This window comes from Drosophila elegans, unplaced genomic scaffold (assembly GCF_018152505.1).
Source record: "Drosophila elegans isolate 14027-0461.03 unplaced genomic scaffold, ASM1815250v1 contig_208, whole genome shotgun sequence".
Taxonomy (NCBI): Eukaryota; Metazoa; Arthropoda; class Insecta; order Diptera; family Drosophilidae; genus Drosophila; species Drosophila elegans.
The window spans coordinates 18,145,002-18,164,665 of NW_024545578.1; the positions used below are offsets into that span (position 1 = coordinate 18,145,002).

The 19,664-nt window shown below is 44.5% G+C and overlaps 1 protein-coding gene across 5 annotated transcripts; it reads right to left on the reverse strand.

The window, feature by feature from the left end:
* Positions 1 to 3,416: 3,416 nt before the first annotated feature.
* Positions 3,417 to 19,288, reverse strand: LOC108142583 (protein split ends). 5 transcript variants are annotated; one of them, XM_017266541.2, is made up of 11 exons: positions 19,179 to 19,288; positions 18,099 to 18,223; positions 17,627 to 17,715; positions 16,885 to 17,564; positions 16,564 to 16,788; positions 14,542 to 15,765; positions 13,310 to 13,447; positions 13,012 to 13,136; positions 8,728 to 12,948; positions 7,025 to 8,113; positions 3,417 to 6,790 (listed from the first exon to the last, which is right to left on the reverse strand). In XM_017266541.2, the coding sequence occupies exons 2-11, from the start codon at positions 18,124 to 18,126 to the stop codon at positions 5,265 to 5,267; spliced, it is 9,345 nt and encodes a 3,114-aa protein (XP_017122030.1). In that variant the 5' UTR covers positions 18,127 to 18,223; positions 19,179 to 19,288; the 3' UTR covers positions 3,417 to 5,264. The 5 variants fall into 5 exon arrangements, 2 of the variants coding, with proteins under 2 accessions (XP_017122030.1, XP_017122029.1); XM_017266540.2 differs by having other exon boundaries at positions 13,310 to 13,867; XR_001774307.2 differs by lacking the exons at positions 3,417 to 6,790; positions 7,025 to 8,113; positions 8,728 to 12,948; positions 13,012 to 13,136; positions 13,310 to 13,447 and having other exon boundaries at positions 15,621 to 15,669; positions 15,740 to 15,765; positions 16,197 to 16,788.
* Between the last annotated feature and the right edge of the window lie 376 nt (positions 19,289 to 19,664).

Consider the following 19,664-nt stretch of genomic DNA (forward strand, 5'->3'; position numbering starts at 1 on the left):
CCGAAATTCTTGTCTCAAGCTGTCAAGGCAAGCGATACGAAATTCTTAGCCAATTGGCTTAGACCCAACGAAGGTCAAGCACTTTCTAAGGCCTTTTTGTGCTGGAATCAGGGGTGCCAGCTAGTGGGCTCCTGTATATTAACATAAATTACGATTCAATCGAGCAGCTGCCCATAAAAACAAGTAACAATTTCATTAGACCAGCTGCGATGATGTTTTGAGCGGTTGTCACACCAAGATACTTAGATACTTTCAATGCTTAAACGAGGGTGAAAAGTAGCGACTAATTAGCGTCAAGTGTCAAGAGTTGCCGACGGGGTGAGCTCATTTGTTTGCTTCACTTCGTTTTGCATTTTATGATATGTAATGCAATATTTAATCAACTGCCATTGCATTCTAAATTTAAATTTCTCGCTTTACTTTGCGGCGCGTGCACGAAAATTCCATTGAACTTGAATGCTGGGTAGGTTGGTTTTGGTTTCCACCTGTGCAGGAAGTCGCGTTCGCCGCTTAAGTCTTTTGATTATATCGGAAACGCTCGAATAAACGTAAACGGCAATGTAAATTTCAGCGTCTACGCGATCGTCGGCCCTACAGCTACATAATCCTCTTCTAATGCCCCATTAATCATCAAAGTGTGGCCAAACAATGTTGTGATCAGCGATTATCTAATATCGAAGATGACAGGGCGCGATCTGTATTACATTACCAACTTACTATTAGGTATTGAGCATAGGCAAATGCTCACCATTTGTATAATCGCTCATTCAAAGGCCAAACTCAAACCGCACCCTCTACAAAGCATTGTCTTAATGGCAAACCACAAACATATTGACAACTAAGGCCGGCAGCTCCGAAAAAAAGAGAAAAAAGCCAGTGGCACAGGTTCAATGAACGGGGTCCAAGGGAACGCTATTTTTAAGTTCGATTTAATTTGATTTGTTCGCATTAATTGCGCGGATATCTTTCTCCCAGTTGATTCACAAACGGAAGTCCAAGTAAACGCACTGACTAACCGACTGAGGAGATTCTTGCAAATTGAACGACAATGCAAGGTATGGGAAGCAATGCGGAGCAAGGCTTGTAATTTAAATTTAGAAAGTAAAAGGTGCATTATGTGGGATAAACAAATGCTAAATACTGTACACCGGCTGACTAAGCGACTCGGCAAACTGATTGCATGTTATTTGCACATTTTCCTTGATTTACACCGCCGCTAACTACACACGAAATCAATAAAAGTCATTTTTAACGTGCCCATTACAAAAGTAACGTAATAATTATATAAAGCCAAGAACCATTTGTGACGGTGATTATATAATGCCCTAAACAGTCGATCGTGAAATTTAATATAATTGGTATTTGATTGGCAATATTTTCTAATGAAACTTCTTGGGAAAAGAAAACTAATTGAAAGTAATTATATAATAATAATGATAGAAAGAATTAAAATATTTCCTTGCTGAAATTAAATCCCAAAAACATTTGTTAAAAATTGCACAATTACCATTGAATAGTTAATAAGTAAACATAAATTATATTGGTAATATTCTTTTGAAACCAGTTTTTATATTAAGAGCTTATTCGAAAAAAGTCCACTGATTTTAGCTAAGAATTATAATTATTTAAAACTGAAATTAATATATTATTAATATATTTGTAAAATACAGTGTAAGCCATAACAAAGGTTCAAAATTATTTTAAAATTAAAGCAACCACCTTCAACCAGACAACATACTCAATTAAGTGGCATGTTCTCTTCGATTCGCAGTGCAACAAAATTGTGGCGGGAACTGAAAATATATATATCTTGCCTATAGAATATAATGCCTTAACGCCATAGCAACAATTACGAGTTCGACTGCATAAATTGAATGACCTTTTTGGTCAGCAACGTAACGACGACGCACAATATTGAATTAAGTTTTTTTTTTTTTCACTCTTTCAACATGATTATTATGTATTATTTGCTTAGTTTCAACTCCAGCTCCGAGCTCGTAAATTATGCAACACTGCAACACATAAATCTCGGGCCGGAGGCTATTTTAGAATGCTGCTACTTGCCGGCAGGTGAAAATCGCAGCGTGACTAAACACAATGACGGCCCATGTACGGAATGCCACGCCTATTTTCGGCCAATTAGAATATATCTGAATATTTGAAATTCTCAGGTTAATCGACAAAGGCAAATCCAAAATGCTTGCGTGTCAATAACATCGAAAGAATTTCGAGCTCAGAATTATAACAATCGTTACGCAACTGCCGGCATTTAATTAACAAATTGCAATTTAAATATTCTCGAATTTATTATGCACACTTTGCCTTTTCATTATAATTTTAAATGTTTGCGCGCCGGTTTGACTTGATTTTTTTTATTTTGGCGCTGTGTTTATTTTAATTTCCATACATTTTCAAACTGTTTCGATCGCTGGTGAATAAACCAATTAGCATGCACACACAGCAATTACAATAAATAAAAATCAAATCGCCGAGTTCTAACCGGATGAAAATTTCGCTTACCACCGGCAAGCCAAGTGGGTTCAGATCATTAATCACAAGAACTTGGGCGCCCCGCCTAAGCCATTTATATATAGATGAATGACTCAAAGGCCATCTTTGATATAGATTACGACGTATTAATGGGTGTTGAAAAGCAATGTAATGGCTCCGCTAATTGCCGGATAAACCCAGGCAAAGAAGAGGGCATTGGATCAGAACAGGGGCTACAGGGGCTATTGGGGCTGCGCGTTAGTCACGCAGCGTGTTTTGGGTTAAGATTTTTATATTTAATTAGCAGCATGTTTGGGGTAATTGGGTGTTTTTCCTTAACCTGCTTTGCACCACGTCATCCGTCGCCGGAGTTTTGACCTCTCACCTCTCACCCCGGGGAATTTGCCCTCTCGAAAAGTCAAGATTCTTGGGATAACTGGGATAACTGGCCGCCACAAGTCACTCCACTCTCCAAGACAATGTTGTAATCGCCCTGCTGGCGATAATAATTAAAGCTGATCAATTGCTTTCAGCGATTCGATTCCATTTGATTCGAAAGCCTTCCAGTCCAGAGGCCGTTAAATGGCACAGTGCATTAGCAACACGCTTCCCGACTTCGTGCCGTTCTAAAAGACCTGCACAGATGATCGATGGATCTATAGGCCATAGGCTATAAGCTATATGGTATACGGCATATACAGCGTATAGATATAGCCGCTCGATCGGCAATCAAGCGCACAGCACAGCTGTCTGCAATTGCAGTCTGGGAATTGGAAACTGGGAACACCAGCTGGTGAAGGGCAGTTGGAGTCGCAATCCGGACTGCAATTGTATGCAAATGAACGCGTGCCGTGTCGAGAGCCTCAAATTGCATAATAATTGTTGGGTGAAATTATCGCCTTGATTTGAAACATGAGTTCTTTAGATTTTTTCGTACAATATGCAATAGAATTCTTTATTGTAATTTACTTTTGTTGCTGCTGCTGTTGCCTATACATACGGATTTATGTATAATGTGCACTCGCTGCACTTACTGCATATAATATATATGTTTGTATATATATATATATAATTTATGTGTACATATTCATTATTAATATAATATTTAGCTTGTGGTTCTTTAAATATGTTTGTTGCTGCTCTTTTATGCTCTAGGTACCGTCTCTTCGCAATTTCGTATCGCTCCTCTTTCGTTTGAGGTTTATCAACTATGTTATCGTAATGAAATTTAAAATTTACGTTTGCAAAACGAAAGCTTTAACAACTTAACTGAATACGGGTTCTCTTGTTTATTGTTTTCACTATATAATATATATATATAAATATTTATTAATAATATTATGGGCGCTCGGTTAATGCGTTTCATCTGCTCCGTTCGCTTTTAATAGCGACTAAGACACTTTTTCATTCATATTTCTTAAATTTCAATTGTTTTGCTTTTTGTCATATCTATATCGATCGATTTCTTACATGTTTTAAAGCTACAATTTGAGATGTGTAAAAACGACAAACGTTTTTACTTGTCTGTTTTTTTTTGTTTTGTTTACTTCTTGTATGTACAGCAAATGTTTTTTGTTTGAGGGGATTGGAGGGGATGAGGGATTGAGGCGGAATGTTGCACATATGTGAGCTCTGTGGGTTTACATTGGTTTATTTTAGTTGAAGGGGAACTTAAAGATTAGACCGTACGTTTAACTAAGCATATTTAACAAAAATTTATACATCTGCTTGGCGTTCTACAAACTAAAAGAGTTTTCCTTACTTAGATTTAAGCTTTAGTTGTGTGTTGCGAATCTCTTTGTTTAGTTGGATTAATAAATATTTCAACAAATCGCCCGCAGCACGAATCGATAATAGTTATAATAGTCATAGTACATAATCAATAGTAATAAAATTAATAATCGTAGTTAATTTACACGTGTTCTATAGTTACGAGTTAAATTCTGGAAAAAACTAAATTCTAATTATAGTCAGGGGGAGCTTTAGAGTAATTCTTTGAATTCTTTTCCATTACTTCTGCTTTGCTTTTCTGCTTAGTTTCTTTTTTGAAGCATTTTTAGCAAATTAAGTTCAATTAAATAAGATTAGAGGCCTAATTGCTACAACTATTAAAATTAATTGTCATAAACAGAAGACTTAGTACCTAAAGACTACTGAAAAATACAAACTAGGGACCAACAAACTTGATAATTAGGCGTGGCCAAAGTCCAGGGCGCAACTGCAGTCAAAAGGAAACATTGCACAAAAGAAAATGGTCATAAAATACAACAAAATCGAAAATTGAGGGAGGGGCAGTGGAATTCGAGTCTCGCAAATGAAGATCAAATATCAGTACAAAACAATCATGTCGCCATAAATTCACCACATGTACATACACCGAATGTTCTGATTCCTAGCAGAAATTTAAGCTTTGATAAAATTTTGATAAATTTTAACGGATAAATCGAAACTTTGACTAATTTAAACAATAAACCTAGAAAAGCCTTTGAACATTAACACAAAAATTGGATTAAAAAATATAAGGATCAGGTTTTAAAAAATAAAATTACCAATCAAATTCCGCCAAACGAAACAAAAACTCAGGTGTTTCCTAACCTCTTTGGAACCAATTTGCCTTCTGGTTTGAAACCTTTCTAAGCCTGTAGACTCCTTCGAACTTATCGCTGTGTGGCTGCCGCCGATGCTGATGCTGCCGCTGATCCCGATGCTGTTCCAGTTGCCGCCCCCGTCAGGTCGTCCCCTTGGAGATCCACGTTGGCGGCACTGGCGTACTGCTAAAACCATGACTGCCGATTGATGTCGTACGGCTTTGGCATGCCCAATGTGGCGCGTTGGTAGGCGGACGGCGGCGGCGGCGGCTGACCATAACCGGCTGCTGCCGCCGCCGCTGCCGGCCCGCCCAGCAGACTCTGGTTGAAGATCATCCGCGTGTGGAAGTCATCGCGTCGTAGGTACTGCTGGTACAGCTGCGAGTTGGGATCCGCAAACGGATAAGCGGCTGCTGCAGCCGCCGCCCGCGATGAAGGATGTGCCGCCGCTAGGAAGGGATACGATCCGGCAGCCGTATTCAGTGGGTTCTGGCTCTTATCCGCTGCATTGCCACCCGGATTCGCAGTTGCACCGCTGTGTGCCGGCGCCGGTGGCATATAGTAGGGATTGGGCGCATCCCTGAACTGATCAAGATAACTACTGGCCGCCGCCGCTTGGTCGCCATACAAGCCCAGTGCTCCTGGAGCAGGCGCAAAATTGAAGGCACTGCCCGGTACCATTCCACCGGTCGAAGTTTTCAGCGAAATGGCGGCTGCATCAGCAGCTGTTTGATTGCTGGCGGTTCCACTAGTTGCCGGAGTTGCCGCTGTGCTGCCAACTGGCGAGGATACTCCTCCGGATTTTAAACCCGCATACAATTGGAAGCCTTGATGCAGCGCCTGCGCATGCGCCTGTAGCTGATTATTGGTGGCAGCGGTGTTGTATTGCGGCATGGTTTGGTGTTGCTGCTGCTGCTGCTGTGCGGCCACTTGTTGTTGTTGCTGCTGTTGGGCTACAGCTTGTTGTTGTTGCTGCTGCTGTTGCTGCTGGGCGGCCGCTTGTTGCTGTTGGGCAGCAGCTTGTTGCTGCTGTTGTTGTTGTTGCTGCTGTTGCTTGGCTGCCTCCGCTGCAATCGTGGCTGCCTTCTTTTTCCTTCCCCTTTTCGCTGGAGCCTTGACTTCGACTGGAGCAACTGCAGCAGGTTGCTGCTGCTGCTGCTGTTGTTGTTGTTGTTGCTGTTGCTGTGGCTGGTGTGCGGGATTGTTGTTGCCGGGAACATAGTTCCCGGGCAATTGCTGCGCCGGATTGCCGTAAGCCGTGGCCGCCGAACTTGAGGCACTGTACATATGGGCCGCCGGCGGCATGGTCTTGTCGAAGTAGTTTCCGGCATAGCCCAACATCGACTGCATCAAGGGATTGCTGTAGGTTTGGGGCGGAGGCGGTGTGGGCTTGTTGTAGGCGGCCAAGTGATGCGTCTGGCTGAGATGATGCTGATGAGCGGTTGACGGCAGATGCATCATGTTGCTGCTGGCATCACTGACCGCAGCAGCAACTGCAGACTGTGTTGTGGTAGGTTTGTCCGTCACCGCAGATTGCTGTTGCTGAGCGGTATAATTGTGGTTAAGTTGCGTCTGCTGTTGCTGGTAGTTAAGTTGTTGCGGGGGCTGCTGCTGTTGCTGTGGCAACTTTTGCGGCGGGTTTTGCTGCTGCTGTTGCTGCTGCTGCTGTAACTGTAGGATCTCCAGACTAGACTGTTGCTGGTGACCCATTCCTGCAAGAAAAAGAATACCAAATGATCAGAAGAAATGACAAATCTAGGATTGTAAAATAGGAAACATTAAAGCTAAAATTAATAAAGAAAATTAATTATTTAAAAATACATTTCTGATAGATAGTACACACGAAGACAGTAAAACGTTATAGGACATAATTTCATTCTTGCAAATAATCTTCTATAATACAGTTAAACATAAATAATAGTATAATTCTTGTAGATTATACTCACCAATCATATGCTGCGTTTGCTGTTGTCTCTCTTGTTGCTGCTGTGGCTGGGGCGTCTGCTGCTTGTTGGTAGCCACTTGCGGTGATTGCTGCTGTTGCTGTTGCTGCAGCTGACAACTGTTGTCTTTCGCAAAGTCCTTGGGGAAACCCATTGCCGCAGCTCTGTTATACATTTCGAATGCTTTGTCCGGTGCAATGTTCCCAATTGGTTTGCCGAAAGCCATGGAACCCAAGAAACTATTAAACATTTGCTGTTGTTTGTTAAGCAGGGATTGCGTTTGGTTCTGGGTTTGTTGCTGTTGTTGTTGCTGTTGCTGTTGCTGCAACTGAGGCTGCGGTTGCTGCTGCTGTGCGGCAGTGTCGTCTATTTTTGGCATTTTATTTGCCGCATTTCCACTGTAATCCATGCCCATTTCCTCCCCAGGTCGTTTGAGCGGGTTTATTAATGTATCCGTTTTGGGAGGCTGCTGCATTTGATGCTGCATAAAAGTGGCCATATCACTGCCATAAGTGGGCGGCACAATCTTTTGCTGTTGCTGTTGCTGCTGTTGCATGGTATCCACTGCATCTGCTGCTGCTGCAGCATTAGCTGCGGCATTTGTTGACTGATATTGCGCATAGGTTGGATATTTCGGTTTATGTTGCTGTTGATGCCCCAGCACCTGTTGTTGCTGCTGCGGTGTCTGCAACTGCTGTTGCTGCTGTGGCGTTTGTAATTGTTGCTGCTGTTGTTGCGGTGTCTGCAATTGCTGCTGCTGTTGCTGTGGGGCTTGCAATTGTTGCTGCTGTTGAGGTGTTGCCTGTAACTGCTGCTGTTGTTGGGTTGTTGCCTGCATCTGTGATTGTTGTTGCAACTGCCCAGATTGCTGTTGTTGCTGCTGCGTTGCCTGATTAACAGTATTGGTAATGCTAGGCGGCAACAGGCTGCGATTCAGGCTCCAATCATTATTCGGCTTGGTTATAGAGGCAGTTGCAGTTGTAGAACTCGGCAGGGGATTAATCAAAGTGGCTGGATTATACAAGGATCGCTGTTGCTGCTGCAGTTGCTGGTAGCTGTCGTGAGTGGGCGCATAACCATTGTTGCTCAGAGCTGAAACACAGAAGGCAGTGGGTCAATAATAAGCATGAATTGTTTAAAGTAAAGTCACTGATTTAAAATTATTGTTATTGAAAAAAATATAAAGGAATTGCTCTACATTTGCAGGTCAAAACTTTTGTTTTGCTCTTATAATTTAAAGATGAAATAAAATTTTTAATACCGATTTTTACAAATTTGTATATTGAAACCAGGTTTATTGGACCACTAAGTTAAACAAACCTTATAATAAGTCTTTAGTGATGCAAGTACATACACAACCATCATCATCTGATGAATTTAATTAATTAATTTTAACATTAATAAAGTAACATAAAAAAGTTTCAAAATTTCTGTACGATGTATTTTTTTGAAAACGAAAAAGACATGATAAATGTACTTTTACTTTACTTTTTACTTTACTATTATATTATCGGGTGCACTGACTTAGAAACCATTTACTCAGCTAACCTAATAGGTCTTTCGCATTCTTCAGCTCTCAAAAATGTTGAAATAATCTTTAAGTAAAGTTCACACTTTTCAACGAATATACCCTTTTACTCTATAACATCTCCCAACATCTTATCCAGCAAAGATTTTACATTTTTTTGTATAAATAAAATACTCACCCGTTGACGGCACAGCACCTGTTGCTGGCTGTACGGGCGGCACCACGGGCGGCTGCACCTGTTGCTGCGGTTGCTGATAGGGGGACAGCACGGGCTGCTGATACGGCGAGTGCTGCTGCTCCGCCGGCGACTGAGCCAGCGGAGTGGGTGGCTGGGTGGCTGCCGAGGATGCCGGGGACTCCACGCTGTGCATGGGACTGAGAGCCTGCTGGTGGGCCGCCGGACTGTGGGAGGGCTGCGTGGATTGCTGTTGCTGCTGGGCGGCGGGTGGATGATATGGTGAGTGCTGCTGCTGGTGGTACGGCGACTGGCCATGATATGGCGACGGGTGCGTCGATTGCGATTGCTGCGGCGTGGTGTACGGCGAACTCTGGGGCTGTTGGTAGGGCGAGTGTGGATTCGGGGTGCTTGGACTCATCGACGAGTTGTAGTCGGACTCCTGAGAGCGCGGCTGCTTGTACTGGTCATAAATTGGAAGCGGGGATGTGGAAGAGTAGGCCGGGGTCTTGGACGCCTCTGAGCCCGAGGGATTGTAGCTGTTTCCACCGCCGTAGGGAGAAGTGCCACTCATGTCCGGAGTGGACACATTGGGCGACGAGGCGGAGGAGTAGATATGCTGGGAGTACTGGGGATATGGAGAGTTCATCTCCCTGGGGCTGCAACTCTTGTCCGGGCTGCTTTTGGTCGTGGTGTCCTGGTAGAATCCCACTTTGATAGCTCCATTCAGGGGATAAGGTGAGGCGGGTTTGCCCATATCATCATTGGGCTTGGGGGAAACCATTATGGGAGATGCTCCAATGGGTGAGGCACCGATTGGCGAGGTATATGAACCAGCCGCATACGAACCGTACCGCTCATCGATGGCTATTCTAGGCGAATCCGGATCCTGGCTAAATGAGCTCCTTTCCGAGTTCGTGCTTCCGGTGCTGGGTTTTCTTTGACGCATCACCGTTGGCAGGGAGAAGTTGTCCCCGGCAGGCGAATGAGCTGGTGGAGCCACCTTGGAATCGCCTTGAAGATCTTGTACAGACGTCTGCTGCTTCTCTTCCTCTTCGGACTTTTTGCTAACCTTTGGACCACCGAAAGCTTTTAGCCAGGCGCTAAGATTGGGCTTCTCCTTTTGGCTCGCTTCCGATTTTGCTCCCTCTGAGGATTTCCCTATTTTACTGAGTTCCAAAAGAGCTTCAAACGGTTTCGGTGCCTCTTTGTTCGGTGTTGTGGGCGTCGCAGGCTTCTCTGATTTGCTTTCCTCGTTGGGACTGTCATCCTCGTCTGTGACTTTCTTTCCTGACATTTCCTCCAGAGATTTGCCCAGTGCAAAGTCCTGGGTTTTAAGAACTGTACCCAAACTCAGTTTCGGTGCTCCTTCACAGGTTTCCGTGATGAGGGCGTTCTTCAGCTCCTTAACCTTGGTGGCCACCGGGTTTACACCTGCGTGAGAGTCTCCGCTTTCCTCCGTCGGTTTGCCAGTGGCTACATTTTGCAGAAGATTACCCTTGGCCTTGCCAGGTTGAAGCCGTTCAATTGTCCTCATAACATTCGCCTTGGCTTTCACCTGCTGAGCTTGGGCTGCTTGCGCTGCCTGTTTTTCCTTGAGGGATTTGCGCTTGGCCTCCTTGGCCAGTTGCTGTTTGATGTGAGGCGGTGGTGGTGGATTCAGAAGCAGCTGCGTGGTACTCGGCTCCTTTGGCTTGGGAATGGGAAGCAGTGGTGGCGGAGCGGGTGTTGGCGTTGGGGTCACTGCCACAGGCAGAGGCGTGGGCATCGAGTTGTTGGAGCAATTCGAACTGGATGCTGCAGTGGCGGATGTGCTGCCGATGGAATTTCCTGAGTGCATCGAATGTGGTGGGGTTCCACAGCTGCTGCTTACACTGCTCGGCGTTGGGGCCACCGATTCCGATTCGGATTTGCTGGCAGCCTCTTTCGGTTCGCTGACAAGTTCATTGAGAGCCTCCGCCAATTTAGTAGGTACCAATTCCGCTTTTGGAGCAGCCAATGCCACTGGTCTTCGAAAATCTGCTGCATCCAGTTTATTTCCAATTCCCGAGTCGAAATCATCCAATAGATTATAACGAGATGGTGAATTGCTAGCCGAACTGAACTCCGTAAAGCGGGGCGTGTGCTCCAGCCAACGATTTATGTCTTTGAGGGTCTGCTCGGTTTCCACATCCAAAGCCTCCAGATTTGTGTTATTGTTGGTCTGCGGTTGGCCTGCTTTCTGGGCTGCCTTTTTGCTGGAAGCTTTCTTACCAGACCCCTTCTCATTTGGTTTATCGGCAGGTTTGGGAGGCGGCGGCATTTGCTTGTCGGGTCTTTTCTTAGCCGCCGTTTTGCCAGGCGTTTCCTTCACTTTGCTGGGTGCTGGTGCAGGGGCTGGAGTTGGAGCTGGAGGTTCCTTTAACGGTTCTTGTGGTACTATCGGTAGTGGTGATTTCTCTCTTGGAGGTTTTTCCAATACTTTTGGTACTTCCTCCTTTTTCTTAGACTTCTCAGAGTGTTTCTCGGAATCGGCTTTGGCAGCTTTATCAGTTTTCTCCACTTTATCCGACTCCTTCGAACGCTTTTGATCTTTACTCTTCCGTCCGCGCTTGTGCTCCACAGGATCGGGCGACTTTTCCCGCTTTGCAGTGGCTTTCTTGCTTTCCCTACTGCTTTTGGTGCTGGCTGGTTTGGAGTCCTCGGAAGGAGCTATCGAGTTGGAGGCACTGGAGCCACTGAGGGCGGCACGACTACGTCGGAACTTGATCACATCGTACTTGTCCATAAAGGGCAGCAGCATCTCCAGTTCGGCCTGCTCGGCTGCAGCTGCTGCAGCGGCTGCCGAAAGCGGGGACTCTTCCTTGCTCTTCTTGTGCTTGGCGCTGCGGGACTTGTCCTTATCCTTATCCTTATCTTTATCTCTATCTTTTTCCTTATCCCTACTCTTCTTTTCCTTCTCTTTTTTGGAGTTTTCCCCCTTTTTACCCTTTTTTGGCACCGGCGGACGCTCCTCGGAACTAGCCCGACTGCTGCTCAGGGATTTAAAGTCACCGTCAGACTCTCGGGAGGATCTCTCGCCATCGTTATCCGCTTCGTCCTGGTGCCGAGCAGTTAGTTTTGTGGTCTCCGCTGTGGGAACCTTCTTGACGGTGGTCAACAGCTCGGAGAGATCATCGTTAAGGGCACTTTTTGAGTATTTTTTGTGGAGATCAACCTTGAAGGGCGACATGCTGCGTGACCGCGAGCCGTCCTCATCTTCGTCTTCGTCCGCGGGCTGATCATCCTCATCATCTTCCAGCTCGGCGGCGGATTCAGCTAAAGCAGCCGCTGCCGTTGGTGGCAGCAGTTTCTTTACATCCGAATCGGATTGCTCGCTGTCCAGTGAGTCATCTTTAACCTTGCGTCCACCCTTGCCCTTACCTTTTACTTGGCGTTTGACTGGGGTGGGCATCTTTACCTTGGATTCAGCGGGTACAACTTTCTTTTTTTGGGCCGCTATCGTTCGAGCTGTGGGCTTGATCAAGGATTTGGCTTTGGCCAAGGATATTTGGTCATCATCGCTGTAGTCCTCGCTCTCGCGGCTGTCGCTGGGATCCGATTCTGGCTCCGATTCGTGCGCCGACTTCTTGGCTCCTTTTTTGGTCTTTTGCTGCTGTTTGCTGGGCTTGGACGCGGACTTTTCGCCCTTAGTCTTGCGTCCCCGCTTGGAGGAAGCGGTCTCCTTATCCTTATCCTTCTCCTTATCTTTCTCTTTCTCCTTTTCCTTATCTTTATCCCTATCTTTCTCCTTTTCCTTCTCTTTTTCTTTCTCCTTTTCCTTGGCGACCTTGCCCGTTTTGCTCTTCTTGCCTGATGGCGGAGGAGGAAGTGGCGGTGGTGTTGGTACTCTCTCGGGTTCCAAATCCTCATCATCCGTTTCCAAATCAGCCTTGCTTTTGATTTTCTTTTTGCGTCGTTTGTCTTTTTCTTTGCGCTTACGTTTTTGGGCCTTTTGTGCGGCTTCCGCTTCAATCTCACTGATATCCTCTTCGGCGCTACTTTCCAGACGACCTGGCGCATCCTTCTCCGTCTCCTCCTTGGCCTTCTTGCTGAAGTACTTTTCACGGAATACATTCATTTTAGAGTCAGCGGCAGGATAGCTCAGATTGGGATCATCGTCCTCGTCGTCGGAGAGATTCTCAAAGTACTTTTTGGTTGCCTTTTCAAAAGCGTCCTGCAGATTGTTTACCATCTCTGTGTATTCTGTAGACGATCAAAAGCAATGTTAGGATTTCTACACTTTTTTGTGCTTACTACGAATTTTACCATTATTGTGCCCATTGTACAATCTGCAGTTGTTGACGATCAAGCGAAAGTCATTGCGAAATTCGCTGAATTTGTGATATTCCCCACTGTCTAGCTTGTCCTCCATCTTCAGCAGGTCCATTGGTCTGTTTAAAATAACAAAAAGAGATTAGATTTTGAAGTATATTTTATAATTCAAAAAAACGGGTTCTTATATAAATTTGCAGTGAGTACATTTTTTTAGAACTTGATTGGTTAAATTATGAAGTATTAAGTTTTTTTAATTCTAGAAAACCTTATAATGTAGAGTTCTACCCACCTCCTGATTATCGAGTAATAGCGCGGTGCTATATCCTCTTCCACAGGATCCACAAATGGCCAGGCATCGCGATGGTTCTTCACATAGACGAGCACCTTGTGCATTCCGATTTGTAGGACCTCCTCCGTTTCGGTGAAGCTAAGAATATTTGCATGATTGGAGGAGTTGTACGTTGAATTGTTGTTCGTGGTTACTGGGAGGTGTTGTGATGTGCTTGTTGCGTTTGTTGTGTGATTGTTGTTGTTGTTGTTGTGGGTTAGGGAATGGTGCGTATTGGATTTATGTTTGTTACTGAAAATATTAGTGGTGTGGTGGTGGTGGGTGTGGGTGTGGTGTGAATGGGAGGTTTGGTGGTTGTGATTATTTTGATTATGATTATGATTCGAATTATTATGATATCGCTGCGACGTTGTCGTTGTTGCTGTTGTTGTAGCCGATGCCGTCGTTGGGTGGCTGTTGTTGTTGTTGTTGTGACTGTGGTGCGACGCGTGCTTATGGTTGTTGTTGTTAAGGCTGCTGTTGTTGTTGGTGGTGCTACGGTTGCTACTATTTACATGGCTACATTTTATCGGGTGTTGGGGTTTTGATGAGCAACAGTCGGAATGTTTTTTCGTTTGTTTTTGCAGGTGGGTACAAAAGTTTACAATAACAATGATAAATATGTTAATCAATTGATCATATTATATACAATTTGATGGGTGAATGGATGAAAGAAGCCGACAACATGCAATGGCACATAGATAAGAATGGATAACAAACAAGTGAAAAGAAATCATGAATATTTTCAACTGAGGAAAAAGGACATGTGATAGGAAAGGAGTCAGAGCCTCTGCAATCGGTTCAAACTCAAAATCAACAACAATACAAGAGTTGAGCATCATGAATGCTTTTGCATAAAATATACAATTATACCTTGATTAAGTCTGCTACCGAACTGTGTTAAATTGGCCAATTTATTTTGTCATTTTATTTGAATGCTGTTTATTAAATTTGTTAGCTGATTAGAAAACTGATTTATCAATAATATTGTTGAACGATAATGTAAGGTTAATCATTCGAGATTTAGTATGATATGAATGTTATGATTAATCAAGATGTACGTATATCTATGACATGATGCCCCACACCTCCAACAGCAAGCAGAATAAAGAATGATTAAAGGAAATGCCGAGAGAAAACTGATAGTACGATTGTGTTGTGTCTGGGGGTCGAATTTCTCCGCCCTCACTTACTCATCGCCACTCTTGTCCGAGTAGGCACCGCTGTTTCGCTCCGCCTTGCTGGACGATGAGGACGCCGATGAGCCCGCCGTCGACTTCTTGGACTTTCCCGCCTCCGCCTTGCTCAAGTTCCGATCCGCCTTGTCCGCCACTTTGCTGCTGCTGCTGCTCCCGCTGCTGTTCAGCACGGCCTTTTGTTTCTTTGAACGCACGGTGCTGGCAGAGGTGGCACTATGGCTGCTGCTGCTACTACTGCTCTGCGGTTCCTGCGACTGCTGCTGCTGCTGGGATTGTTGCTGCTGCTGCTGCTGCTGCTGTTGTTGGGAGCTTCCTCCCGGTATGAATATGTTACCGGTAAGCGAACTCAGCGAATTGTTTGTCTGCCTGCCTGGCAACTTAACATTGGCCGCTGGCGCCATTGAAGGAGCTATTGCTGGGGGCTCTGGTTCCACTGCTGCCGGCTGATCCACCTGCTCGTCCTGCTCCGTTTCACTCTCATGTGCCACCGGCGAGGGCAGACTGAGATCAGCAATACTCGTGGCCACCGCTATGGCAGCCGAATTCGTGTCCAAGAGCTGCAGCTGCCTACAAAAGTTCTCCTTGTCCTCGGGACTTAGAGAAGTCGTGGGTTCTCGTGGCTCTGGCTGATGTTGCTGGTGGCCACTGCGTCGTCGCTTTGGCTGGGCACTATTGTTGCTGCTGGTGCTATTGGTGTTACTATTGCTATTGCTGTTGCTGTTGTGGTTATTGTTGTCGTCCTCGCCCTCGTCTGCCTCTGAAGCATACTTGTGTCGCCGCCGATGATGATGATGGTGTTCGCGATCTCGCTCACGATCTCTATCCCGATGGTGTCGCTTCTTCTGCTTCTTGCCCGATTTTTTCTTCTTGTGGTGATGATGATGATGGTGGTGGTGGCCGCTCTTGCTCTTCAATTCCGCCGGCGTCTGCGATTTTGGTGTTTCTGGAGAGCGAAAATCGTCGCCAGTTGCTGAGGCAGCTAATAATTCCTCCGGTTCCTGTTGCTGCTCCTCCTCACGCGGCTGTTGTTCTGTTTGCTCTGGCTGATTTGGATGCTGCTCCGCGTCAAGGGCCTCGTCGTCGTCGTCTTCGTCGTTTTCTGGCGAGAGGCAGAAGGTTTCCCTGTGGCACAGAAATTCGCTCGAATTAGTTGTGGTTGTTCGTCTGAGGGAGCTTGCGTATGTTGAAATACCACTAGCCGTCGATGTTGACTGGGATCTAAAACATACAGCATTAAATGCAAACAATGTTATTATTGTTATTATAATGTTATGTCCAGAAATATATTTTCATTAAGACTCAATTATGATTCAATGTTTTTTGTTTGACATGAAAGATTTCAAAGCGAAGATATGGCAGTTATTCACGGAAATGAAATACATGAAATTTGATTAGTGTGTTAACAGTTTAGAGCCAATATAAAATAATCATGAAATGTTAATTTAGTTAAGTCTTGGCTAACATTAGTCAGTACTGATTGAATCAGCTTTTTTACGATATGATAATCTGATAATAAATGGATATTTGATATGATTATGTCAATGTCTGCGACTCGTGGATGGAATGAAAATGCGAACTTAATATAAAATAAACTTAAATCATAAGATAAGACATATATCGAATAGAAATATATCAAAAAGCATGCTTACAGAGTATTTTTGAAAACGAAATCCAACCAATTCTTCCATATACAAAACTAAATGATGGGCAAAACTCAAATTAAGTGCTGATCCTCGTTCCGCTGATTCTGGTCCCGGTTTTCACGTAGATGCTGATGATGGTGATTTGTGATTAGCTTCTATTACGTCGGCAAAACAAATTGCAAGCGAAAATTGTTTGGTTCAACAAATCATAAATTACGACAACTCAAAAGATCAATTGAAACGTAAATCAAAGATGCTTTTGGTATGCAAGTGTGTTGATGGATCTGTTTCGGTTTCGATTTTGGTTCCAGGTATATGGGCGGGATGTGGCCGTCGCTTCCGCCAGGCTTTTTAGGAACATTGGCGTGCTAACCGTCTGCGTGTACGCTGTTGGGATTGCTGCTGCTGTTGTTGTTGCTGCTGTTGCTGTTGTTGTTGTTGCTGCTGTTGTTGTTGCTGCTGCCGCGGTGTTAGCCAGTGCCCGTTTTGCCGCTCCGGGTACAGGTTCTCCCGTTCGCGTCGCTTGCGTTCCTCCTCCTGGCGCGCCTTTAACTCAGCTATATTACGAATGCGACTGGAGTTACGCACTTGCAGGAGTCTGGGTCAGAAAGAAAAAAATGTATTAGGAAAATGCTTTATATATTTTAAGACTCGCAGTGAGGTATTCCTCATTAATTTAAGCCATTTCACTCACTTTCTGCGCCTCAAACGCTCACGCTCGCGGAATAGCTGCGGAAGCTTGGGCAGAAAGTTGTCATCGAGTATGTGAAAAAGTTCGCGCTCCTTGGCGTTTGTCGAGGTCTTGAACTTGGCGGCCAAGTTCTGCCAGTCCTCCTCGGTGAAGCAGATGACCTGCCAGACGGTGCCGTTGCTACCGATACCCTTGGTGCTCGATATGCCGCCACAAGAGGCTGATCCGTCACCTCCCGAACCCGACGAACCCGAACTGGAGGCTGCCGCTGCCTTGTCCTCACGATAGAGCCGTGTGCCGTAGAAATACCAGTAGCCGGAGTTCTTGGCGTCGTAGCCCAGAGGCTCCACGCGCAGACTGTCCGCCTCTAGATTGCTGAGGATGACCTGCACATCGGCCGAATCTAGGCGAAAGTGGCACAGGTCGTGCAGGATGTGCAGACGCTTGCGGACGGGCAGCGACTGGAAGTCAATGTCCGTGTCGAAGTGGTTCTCGGTCTGGTGCAGGCGACACTGTTGGCGCAGGAAGCGACGCAAGAACATCTGATAGTTGCTGTGTGTGATTTCTTTGGCTACCGACTGTAGCGCATCGCAGCCCTTGAGCAGGCGCACAATTAACTCGGGCACTAAGGCGACCTGATCCTCATCGCTGGTACCATCGGAAAGCAGCGCCGATTCGAGGTCCTGCGAATTGGATGGCAATTTTTAATTATCTTGTTATTGGACAGTTTTAAGCAAACACTCACCTCGATGTCGATGTCGGGCAGATCAAAGGCGGAACTAAACAATGAACAGAAATGCGAAATACACGGTATCTCCCACCATGATTGAATGTCTGTGGAAGAGGAGGTATACTTTTATCAGAAGTTTGCGACTATAACGACAAGTTTAATTTTATTTGAAGTTATTTTAAACCCTAATTAAAACAATTATATTAACAAATTCCATGATCATCAAATTTAATATGTTGATTTATGAAACAATTTTTAATTGTATTGCTAGATTGCAATAATTCAATTTTAACGTTGATAACTGTAAGCTAAACTAAAGTTTTTGCAAAATAAAGGGTTAACTTGTGTATTAAGGACAAAGTAAAGCCTTTAAATATTTTGTACAATTAAAAACCGTAGTTTTATACATGAGTACATTGTTTTGCGTTTGAACTGACCACTTTATAATAAGCTGAAGTACTTATTGTATCTCCATTTTTTAACTCACCTAATAGACCAATGAAAGTAGAAACCATTTATGTATGCTTGCTTATTGAAAACGTTGTGGGATTTTTGAGATGTGACTAAAACTATTCCTGGGCCTCTTTGGTTCCTCACTGCGTGGAAGTCGGGCTGTATATAATACACATAAAGAGTGTTGTCAGGCGTTAACGAATTAGGCTCAAGTTACACGGCGGAAAGTCGCCGAAAAGTCGAAAGGCGGCAAAATGTGTGCAACATGTGTGTGTGTGCGAGTGTCGTGGAGATATTTGGCGGCGATATATACACAAACATCTGGCTTTATCACTTATCAAACATTGCGATGCACGCGAGGGAATGGGAAAGGCGGTGGGGGTGGGCTGAGTGGGTGGACAGTGGGCGGTAGGTCAAAAGAAAGTACACGAGCACCCCTTTCGCGCGCTTATTTTTACGAAGAGAAAATCAAAACAGACAGACGACAAACGGCAAACGTGTGCGCCAAAGCGGGCCAGCACTAGAGCACCCAACCAATAGCCGAACCGCTCACTTTTTCACGTTTGCCTGCCATCTCGCTTTCGCACGTCACTACTATTTTGACTACTGCACTCGAGTATTTTGCAATTATAATGTGCAATTTACACGGCTCTTGAGCTTTTGGTTTCATTTTGACCAGCTCTCGCACGCGATTGTTTTGGGTTGTTTTTGGATTTAGTTAGGGAACAATAAGCTTAATTCAATCCGATTTAACTGCCGATTTCGGAGCATGCGCGCGGCGGCTGACGACCAACCGCTTTTCTCCGCCTCTGTTTTTTGCCTGCTGGCCAGTGTGTATTTATTTTTATTAATACATGTATATATATTTTTCAGTTACGTGCGAAAATGTCATTTAACTTTAGAGACGCCCATTTCCCAGTGTTTCTTCCTTTCTTTCTGCTTTCCCCTTCAATTTCTTTTTTCACACACACGCACACGCTCGAATGCGAAGGCACGCACACAGTCTCACGGACAGAGGGGCTCCATCTGCCTCAAAATATTATTAATTATTTCACAACAACAACGAATCGCACTACACAAATTGCGCCAGGTGTTAACTATACATTTTGCTAACCCTTTTCGATCCCGTTGGTCTGTTTGTTGCTTATAACTTGCGATACGCGTTTTTGCGCTCCTGGTTAATTTTATTTTCCTTCAGCGAGCAGCAAATAGAGGTGGAAAAACGTCGATTCCAAATCGGTGTTATCGATGTTTTCAATCGGTGCAATCGATGTTCTTAAAAGTTACACCGATGTTTGACGTGAAAATCGATGTTTGCCCACCTCTACTCTGCTTTCTCTCTGCCAGCGTCATCATCGTTTTTTTAACTGAAATTTCGTCGAACTTTAAATTGCCGTTAAGAAAAGTGAATTAAAATGTTCAATAAGTAGTGACGTCCTTGAATTTGTCAACAAGCAATACATCGATAGTTCAGCCGAAAACGGATATGGGCCAAACCATAGCTCAATAAGCTTGAAAACAATTAGAACATTTATTTGCTACTTATAATTATTATTAAGTACAGTACTAAAATTTAAATTTAAAAACAAATTATTTAGTT